The sequence below is a fragment of the Coffea eugenioides genome, unplaced genomic scaffold (genome assembly GCF_003713205.1).
Source record: "Coffea eugenioides isolate CCC68of unplaced genomic scaffold, Ceug_1.0 ScVebR1_2105;HRSCAF=3072, whole genome shotgun sequence".
Classification (NCBI taxonomy): Eukaryota; Viridiplantae; Streptophyta; class Magnoliopsida; order Gentianales; family Rubiaceae; genus Coffea; species Coffea eugenioides.
In genome coordinates, this window is record NW_020862562.1 from 18,284 (window position 1) to 28,394 (window position 10,111).

The following is a 10,111-nucleotide window of genomic DNA, read 5'->3' on the forward strand; positions in this document are numbered from 1 at the left end:
CACTTCTTGATTCATCCGTTTTTCCCTTCTTCTTTTTCTTATTCAACATTTAATCTTCATAAGAAAAATAATTAATTACGTTAACACACCATGTCAGTTGTACAAAAGTTATTTATGTCTCACATAATGGCAATTTGGTTATCTTTTTGTTGAGATTAGCTTTTCAACATTTTGAAGAACACTTAAGTATTACCAAAGGAGCTTTATTAACTATAAACTAGAACACAAGAGTTACTCTACAAAATCTTTTAAAAATCAATTTCACAAAATCAGCTTTCACAAAATTAGAATCACTAGAAAACAATCCTGCAAGTCCTAAGCTACGTTTTAGATCAATTAAACCAAATTTGCATAGAATTATTTCATTTTGACATCTAAAAATTGATTATGCTAAACAATAAAAATGGAAACATTTTATTCTTACATGCATGCCACAAAGTGGAACGATTAAAAATTTTTTGACATCATTCTTTGGGTAATAAGACATTTCATTGTGGCCATTCTAGTGCACCACCAAATCAAATAAAATTACTTACATTGCATAAAAAGTCAAAGAAAAGCCATCAGAATAAAACGTAAAGTGTAAAAGGGAGAGGCAGTAAATCAAAATTAGAAATATGAAAAGAAAAAAAAAACACAAACAAAAAAGTCAAAGGAAACAAATGAAACAGGTTAATTTACTGTGACAAATATAACGATCCCAATATTTTGAACTCTAAATTTCCCAATTATCTACATTGGAGGATTGTGTGCATATATTAATTTTGGAGAATTTTGGTTAAGATGTTTAAAATTTATTTCAGAACTTCATTAATTGGGTTCTTTAAACATAATGTGGGGTTAAGTGCGTTGGTCAAAGTGGAAGCTTGAGCCGTTGTTGCGACTCTTTCCACACCGAATTACGAAGTTGGAGTTGGCAATTGAACATATATAATTCATCCGTAAAGCCATTTAACATTTTATAGGTCCAGCTGCTGGAATTAGTTTTGTTTTCTACTCGCCTCCTCTCCCCAGCCACAACTTAAGGTTAACAAATAAATGGAATAAAACAGAAAAAGGGGCATATATCTAGATGGGCACTAAACTATTAATAACATCTTTTTTCACTACACTATTTTGATTTTTAGATCTCCCACTTAGGTTTTAGACCAACCATAGGTCTTGCTCCCAACTCATGTAATCATGACAGGGATAAGTTACTACTTTAGTCTGACTCACATATCTTAATTAACACTATTCAAGATTATGTTAGATAATTTTAATCACGTCTCATTTTTCTTATGCAAATAATTGGAAAGGTGATGGGAAGCAAGTTCTTGAAATTATGGGTAATTTATTATTTTTTTAACTTTCATATATTTAATTTATGTTAAATACAAAACATACTAGTTTTCCTTTGGGCGCTATTTAACCAGTTATTTGCTTCCCAACACCTTTATTGAATAGTGAATTTAAGATATGTGAGTCAGACTAAAGTAGTAACTTATCCCTGTCATGATTACATGAGTTGGGAGCAAGACCTATGGTTGGTCTAAAACCTAAGTGGGAGATCTAAAAATCAAAATAGTGTAGTGAAAAAAGATGTTATTAATAGTTTAGTGCCCATCTAGATATATGCCCCTTTTTCTGTTTTATTCCATTTATTTGTTAACATAATCAATTTTTAGATGTCAAAATGAAATAATTCTATGCAAATTTGGTTTAATTGATCTAAAACGTAGCTTAGGACTTGCAGGATTGTTTTCAAGTGATTCTAATTTTGTGAAAGCTGATTTTGTGAAATTGATTTTTAAAAGATTTTGTAGAGTAACTCTTGTGTTCTAGTTTATAGTTAATAAAGCTCCTTTGGTAATACTTAAGTGTTCTTCAAAATGTTGAAAAGCTAATCTCAACAAAAAGATAACCAAATTGCCATTATGTGAGACATAAATAACTTTTGTACAACTGACATGGTGTGTTAACGTAATTAATTATTTTTCTTATGAAGATTAAATGTTGAATAAGAAAAAGAAGAAGGGAAAAACGGATGAATCAAGAAGTGGAATAACGAGTAAGAAGAAATGGAGAGAGATGTGTGGCAAAAATATTTACTTAATCTTTATGTAGTTTAGTAATTATGTTAAAGTTTAAAGGATTTTTTTTTTGCATATAAAATAAATTAGGCCATAATCTGAATCTTAAAGCAATTAAGAATTAAGACATACTTTTAACTTTTGGGGCCCAAAATATCTAAAATCAAGTTTCAAAATCAGTTTTCATAAATCCAAAATTAAAATCAGATTTAAAAGATCAGTTGAGAACATGCCCTTCATGTTTTTTATGTTGCTTTATTTATTTGTGCTATGCTATTTTTGTTAAATTGCAAATTTATTTGGTTAGATAATATAATCATGTACGAAAATCCATGTTAAGTTGAATAATGAGTTAATTAATGAGTTAGTTCAACTAGTGGTCACATTTTTCTCCGTGTGAAACTTAAGGATAGCCACTCACTTCCCAAATCGATAAATGATCCAAAGTTGTTCAAAAAGCACAATACACAAGTAATTTTTTTAAAAAACTAATACTCCCTCCATCCCACTTTAATAGTCTTGTTTTCCTTTTTCATCTGTCCCAAATTATAGTCCATTTTTCAATTGAAGAATGTAGTTGTCTTTTAATTTCTCTAAAATACCTTTATTTAATGTAAGTTGTTATTACTATAAACTATATAGATTGTTAGTATTGAATATAACCTACCTCATTTAATGCATTTAGATTTTCTATAACATATTGATATATGAAAAGCCAACTTTATTTCATGTAAGGGTATTTTAGGAAAATAGCAATCTAAATTTGTTTTTCCAACAAAATTAACTAATTTTTCTTAAACTGTGTGAAAAAAAAACTAGGACTATCAATTATTCGTGATTACCAGCAAGACATTCTAATTACGAATCAACTGAAGTAAATTTTCCTTTAGAAAGCACTTCAAATTTTAAATATAAAACTCCTATTCCAGAAGTTATAAATCAAAATCAATCAGAATACTCTCCAACCCATTCACAAATGAAAGGAGAAATAAATGTTATAAATAAACCATATAAGATAAATCATAAATATTTACAAGAGGATTTTGAAGATGAAGAAAGTACTGAAAAAAGAATTTGGTTTTTTCAATTATCGTCAGAATGTAAAGAAAAGTTAATTTTAGAATGGAAAAATGAATTAGAAAAACAAAAATTTAATTTCCCTTTATTTACTTGGTTATCATTCTATGCTTCAAAGATAGGAATAAATGATATATATAATACACCTCAAATAAATGTTCAAACTAATTTATATAAAAAATGAAAATTAAAAGATGATCAAATAATAACTTCAATACACCCTCCATTACAAGAAGTAAAAATTAATATAGGTCAAGGAGACATAATAGCCTCACCTTTTAAAAAAGGCAGGACAGCTGAGTCAAGTACAAATAATACAATAAATTTAGAAGATATTAAAAAAGTTTATCAACAAAATAATTATACAAATCAAATCCTATAGTCAAGTACAAACAATTAGGGATCTAATGGAAAAATAAGAAAGTTTTAAGGTCAATTTGTAATTATCATAAAGAATAGGGGTCAAAATTAAAGAAAAATAAAGCTTAGGGCCTTATTTGAAATAAAATTAGTGACCTAATTAAAAGAAATTCCAAGATATTAGGGTCGTACCATAATTACTTAACAGTCCAGGGACTAATGTGCAAAGACGTTACCAGATATTCTTGGGTAATAGGCCATTGGGCCATTGACTGACTTCTCCTCGGGCCAAGACTACTTTGCCCGATAGGAAGTCCAAGAAAAATGAAGCGGGTCAGCCCACCTTTTTTGATCAATTAAAACCAACCAAAATTAATCAAAGCCCAATCTTAAAATCCAAGTAAAAGAGTGGGCCAGTCAACCATTCTGACCCCAACCGGGAAAATGACGGTTTTCATCCCCAAACTTTGGGGTAAGGACACATTTCGTCCCTCAACTTTTGGGCACGACACATTTGATGTCTGAATTAATAATTTTTGACCAATGTTATCCTCAAAACAACAATTTAGCCAATTTTTAACGGAATTGGTCACGTGAAAATCAGATGACCGTTAAGTAAACTTAAATCACATTTTTAACAAAACCTGCCAGTTTCCCATAGAGAGCTGGTATGTTATGGGCAATTTATTATTATTTTTTAACTTTCACATATTTAATTTATGTTACATACAAAACATACTAGTTTTCCTTTGGGCGCTATTTAACCAATTTTTCCTATAAATAGCTGGTACAAAACATACTGTTATGGGCAATTTATTTTTTTAAAATTTCACATATTTAATTTATGTTAAATACAAAACATACTAGTTTTCCTTTGGGCGCTATTTAACCAATTTTTCCTATAAAGAGCTCGCATGTTTCCCATAAAGAGCCTGGTACAAAACATATTACAAAACCTACCAGTTTCCCATAGAGAGCTGGTATGTTATGGGCAATTTTTTATTTTTTTACTTTCACAAATTTAATTTATGTTAAATACAAAACATACTAGTTTTCCTTTGGGCGCTATTTAACCAATTTTTCCTATAAAGAGCTGGTATGTTTCCCATAAAGAGTTGGTACAAAACATACTACAAAACCTGCCAGTTTCCCATAAAGAGCTGGTTTCTTATGGGTAATGTATTATTTTTTTTTAACTTTCATATATTTAATTTATGTTAAATACAAAACATACTAGTTTTCCTTTGGGTGCTATTTAACCAAATTTTCCTATAAAGAGCTGGTATGTTTCCCATAAAGAGCCGGTACAAAACATACTACAAAACCTGCCAGTTTCCCATAAAGAGCTGGTATGTTATGGGTAATTTATTATTTTTTTTAACTTTCATATATTTAATTTATGTTAAATACAAAACATACTAGTTTTCCTTTGGGCGCTATTTAACCAATTTTTCCTATAAATAGCTGGTACAAAACATACTGTTATGGGCAATTTATTTTTTTAAAATTTCACATATTTAATTTATGTTAAATACAAAACATACTAGTTTTCCTTTGGGCGCTATTTAACCAATTTTTCCTATAAAGAGCTCGCATGTTTCCCATAAAGAGCCTGGTACAAAACATATTACAAAACCTACCAGTTTCCCATAGAGAACTGGTATGTTATGGGCAATTTTTTATTTTTTTACTTTCACAAATTTAATTTATGTTAAATACAAAACATACTAGTTTTCCTTTGGGCGCTATTTAACCAATTTTTCCCATAAAGAGCTGGTACAAAACATACTACAAAGCCTGCCAGTTTCCCATAAAGAGCTGGTATGGTATGGGTAATTTATTGTTTTTTTAACTTTCACATATTTAATTTATGTTAAATACAAAACATACTAGTTTCCCTTTGGGTGCTATTTAACCAATTTTTCCTATAAAGAGCTGGTATGTTTCCCATAAAGAGTTGGTACAAAACATACTACAAAACCTGCCAGTTTCCCATAAAGAGCTGGTTTCTTATGGGTAATGTATTATTTTTTTTTAACTTTCATATATTTAATTTATGTTAAATACAAAACATACTAGTTTTCCTTTGGGTGTTATTTAACCAAATTTTCCTATAAAGAGCTGGTATGTTTCCCATAAAGAGCCGGTACAAAACATACTACAAAACCTGCCAGTTTCCCATAAAGAGCTGGTATGTTATGGGTAATTTTTTATTTTTTTAAAATTTCACATATTTAATTTATGTTAAATACAAAACATACTAGTTTTCCTTTGGGCGCTATTTAACCAATATTTCCTATAAAGAGCTGGCATGTTTCCCATAAAGAGCTGGTACAAAACATATTAAAGCACCAGCAAATTTATGCCTTTCATCCATTACAACAAAAAGAGTAATCCGGATAACTACCCAAGGTAAACGAGGTAATCCGGATAACCATAACTTGCTAACATTCATATCCTGGAACAAATTAGTTTTTAGGGGAAAAAATGGTGTTTTCCATTAAAGCACCAGCAAATTTATGCCTTTCATCCATTACAACAAAAAGAGCTGGTGTTTTGGCTGTACAGTGACAGAGTAATCCGGATAACTACCCAAGGTAAACGAGGTAATCCGGATAACCATAACTTGCTAACATTCATATCCTGGAACAAATTAGTTTTTAGGGGAAAAAATGGTGTTTTCCATTAAAGCACCAGCAAATTTATGCCTTTCATCCATTACAACAAAAAGAGCTGGTGTTTTGGCTGTACAGTGACAGAGTAATCCGGATAACTACCCAAGGTAAACGAGGTAATCCGGATAACCATAACTTGCTATACGGTTGGCAATTGGAAGCAAAAATGACCATTTGAGGTAAAAAAAAAGTGAACTTTGATCAAGCAACTCAACCCTCGATTTGCGTTACAAGGTTATTTGATCCGTTTAAAAGAGGTAAAATGCATGTTTTTAATGTTTTACATGTGTGCACATCGATAAATTTTACAAACAAATGATTTATGATGCATTTTGAGTGATTGGGGTACCAATGGTAATTTTTCACAGTTCATTTTCTGCAAAAAATTGCAGAAGAAAACGCACCTAGCATGAAAACGCGCTTCCAAGTGGCGTTTTCATCAAAACGCGTTTCAAATTCTGCAACGAGACTGAAGAAAACGCGCTTCAAAACGCGACACAAAGTCGCGTTTACCATAAACATCGCGTTTTCAAGCCTGGATCAAGATTCACAAACGCGACTTTATAAACGCGACTAAACTTCGCGTTTTCCAACATAGTCGCGTTTTCGTTCCTGCAGGATTTGTGCAGGAAACGCGACTTAGTAAACGCGAGTTGAAGGAGCGTTTCTAGTCGCGTTTTATGTGTCCGAATATAGCCTCCAGGAACGCGATTTCAGCTTCATTTCTTCTTCTCTTCTCCATTTTTCAGGCGCGTTTTTCAAATTTATAAGGTTATTATCATCATCATCCGTAGCATTCATTTTGCACTAAATTTGCCTTTTCTGTATTTTTGAAGCATCATCAACACATTTTATGGCAACAGATTTATAGTAACTCGCTAAAATCTTTTAACCCGCATTCAGGTTAGAGAGATTTTATGGAAACAGATTTAAATAGCCTTTAACCCGATTGCGGGTATAAAGTTGTCCATAGCTTAAAAAGTAGTCTAGAAACGTTGTCATGCTCTGTAGGGAGACACCAGAAAATCTTAAAAGTACTTAAAACTTCCGAAACAAAGTTGCAGAAATCAGTCATAGGCTTAATCAAACGTAGTCATGTTCTGCAGGGAGACACCAGACACCAGAAAATCTTAAAAGTACTTAAAACTACAGCAAGAAAATTGCAGAAATCGGTTATAGGCTTAATCATATCCAAAAGACCACAAACACCAGAAAATCTTAAAAGTACTAAAAAGTACAGCAACAAAATTGCAGAGAAATCGGTTATAGGCTTAATCATATCCAATAGACCACACATGTTACATAAACAATTTGGGTTCGGATGCCTTGTATGTGGTCTTGAGCAGATGCGTTTTGGATGCCTTGTATGTGGTCTTGAGCTGACGCGTAGGTGGCCACACCTTCTTGAACACTAATGGGAACAGTGGCTGTCTTGATGATCTGAATGCAGCAGCGATAACGAACCCTCTGACGTGAAGCCATTACATTGTACATCTGTTCAACAGCACCATTCAAAGTGGTATCACGGTACTCCTTCAAGTTCTGCCGGCCACCTGGTACTGATGAAACCTGTAATTCACCATTTCAGTGCTCCTCTCTCTCTCTCTGATGAAACCTGTAATTCACCGTTTCCTCTCTCTCTGACTGATCAACTCTTCGCTGCCCATTCACTTCCTCTCCAAGAGCTTCTCTCCATTGAAATATCTGAACTTTGAACAAGTCCTTCATCTCCAGGACCTTCACAACTTCTCTATTCCCTCACAGCTGCTGTCGTTTAGAGCCAGGCTCATCGTCATGTTGGCTAGCAGATGAAGTATCTCCAACCTGTTCATAAACAAGTGAACATGAATCAGAATTGAGCAGATGAAGTATCTCCAATCTGTTCATAAACAAGTGAACATGAATCAGAATTTCAATTTTTTTAAACATAACAATAACAAAACAATAAATTAAAGTTCACTTGTGCAGGTGTTAAATGGGCTGGCTCCAGCAATCCAACTTCAGTAAAAGCTCTGCCAGCCACCTGGTACTGATGATGAAACCTGTAATTCACCATTTCCTCTCTCTCTGACTGATCATCTCTTCACTGCCCATTCACTTCCTCTCCAAGAGCTTCTCTCCATTGAAACATCTGAACTTTGAACAAGTCCTTCATCCCCAGAACCTTCACTTCTTTATCTTCCCTCACAGCCGCTGTCCTTAGATAATCCATTGAAATAATTCTCTATCTTCATCACTGCCATTCGTCCCAGCTTTCAATCCGCAAATCAGCTTTCATTAAGAGCCTTCATGTAAAAGTGCCATTCGTCACTTTCTTCTATTATGGGCGGTTGACCAAATGGGTTTTGTTTGATGAATTCTTCTACGTTATCAGCTTCAGCCAATTTCTTCAAGTGCTGAGCAAATTCTCCTTTAGGATCTGCAGATATTTCTTTTCAAGTTACTTGAATAATTTCAGGTTAATTCAATAATGAAAATCACAAAGCCAAGAAAGATGCTTCTCACCCAGATAATTATCCTTTTCACTTGAAAACGCATAAGATTCGGGGAAGATGGCATTGTATCTCTAAAAAATTCAGCAAAGGAAAAAAATTAGAGCATCATCCAGAACAGAGTACAAGAATATGTCACATAACAAGTATACTTACAGGATTAAAGAATGATTTATATGGAGAATCATCGACTAACAATGTGTTAGACAGACCATATTGCTCAAAATCTTTCCAAACTTTCCTCAAGTCCTTAAACATAATCTTTTTTTCTGGATTTTCTTTAGTTTTGGTTTCGACTACAGTGCAGTGAGCCTGATTCTGCAAAATACAGCATATCCAATGGAACATTACCCAAAAATAAGAGACTGATTCTGCAAAATTTTGCTAAGAGACTGATTCTACAAATTCTGATAATGACAAATGAAGTCTCACCCAAACAAACTCCCATTTAAAATGTGGCAGATTTTTGATTACACGTTGAACATTATGCCTGGGAAAAAAAGAAGAATTGCAGAAAAATAAAGGGGGAAAAAAAGGTGTAACATATAAATCAATTAACTAAAATATAGGTCGACACATACCATTGTTTTGATGACCAAATTGCCACATTAAAACATGAGAAGCAGAATTTCAAAAATTCATGGGTATATGGCCTGAATTTAAAGTCATATCTGTCATTGGAATTCTTGGCTAGAATCACCCCATTGAGGTCCAGAATTAGGAGTTTGCTATTTGAAACCTTTCGAGAAGCAGCTCGAGTTATCCTAGCAAGTGGCCTTTCAGTTTGCACTGAAAAAAAAAAGAATGTTACATAAAGCATTCCTTTAACATTGACTAGTGGATGATAATATTAAGACAAAATGTACCTCCTTGGACCTCAGTCTCCTTTCCCAATTTATTCTCATTCAAAAAGGAAGCATAATTGAAGGGGTCTGCCAGTTTACTCATTGCAATCTCCAAGGCCATAAACTTCCTAGCAATCCTAGCATGAGTCTGATATACAAATATTAGTTGGATGCAATAAACTAGCATGAGTCTGACAACAAGCATTTGTGTACTTACTGATTTAGTAATGTTGGGTCGGCGTCCCATTGCCCAACATTGTATAAATTTCAATGTATAAACACCACAACTTGATGCATCCTTCTGTCGTGAATTATGATTTACAAGATAAAAAGTCCAGCTCCAATCCTTATTCAAGAATTTATTCAAAATCCATACCTAAGCCCCAAAAAAAAAAAAAAACCAAGGGGAAAAAGGTCATCTTACTATATTTCATATTAATATAAGCTGTAATTTAATATAAGCTGTAATTTCTCTTGTAATACCAGAAGATGCATTATTCCATCATAGAATGTTGTGTCATTTTGCAGAGGATCAACAATGTAGATTTCTTTTTCCGTGACATGAACGATCATCGGAAACCAATGTGATT

The 10,111-nt window shown here is 32.8% G+C and overlaps 1 protein-coding gene across 1 annotated transcript; it reads right to left on the reverse strand.

The window, feature by feature from the left end:
- Window positions 1-8,267: 8,267 nt before the first annotated feature.
- Window positions 8,268-9,726, reverse strand: LOC113756231 (uncharacterized FCP1 homology domain-containing protein C1271.03c-like). Its single transcript, XM_027299992.1, has 7 exons — window positions 9,543-9,726; window positions 9,258-9,465; window positions 9,109-9,166; window positions 8,833-8,994; window positions 8,690-8,750; window positions 8,496-8,603; window positions 8,268-8,377 (listed from the first exon to the last, which is right to left on the reverse strand). Exons 1-7 carry the CDS (start codon window positions 9,724-9,726, stop codon window positions 8,268-8,270), a joined length of 891 nt encoding a protein of 296 aa, XP_027155793.1.
- Between the last annotated feature and the right edge of the window lie 385 nt (window positions 9,727-10,111).

What these genes read in the sequence shown, in the direction of transcription:
- LOC113756231 (XM_027299992.1), bottom strand. Translation starts at nt 9,726, where the DNA reads ATGCTTGTTGTCAGACTCATGCTAGTTTATTGCATCCAACTAATATTT. An exon ending in TTAAATGGGAGTTTGTTTGG is followed by an intron (nt 8,995 to 9,108) that starts GTGAGACTTCAT and finishes TGTATTTTGCAG; the next exon opens with AATCAGGCTCACTGCACTGT. An exon ending in TGAAAAGGATAATTATCTGG is followed by an intron (nt 8,604 to 8,689) that starts GTGAGAAGCATC and finishes AAATATCTGCAG; the next exon opens with ATCCTAAAGGAGAATTTGCT.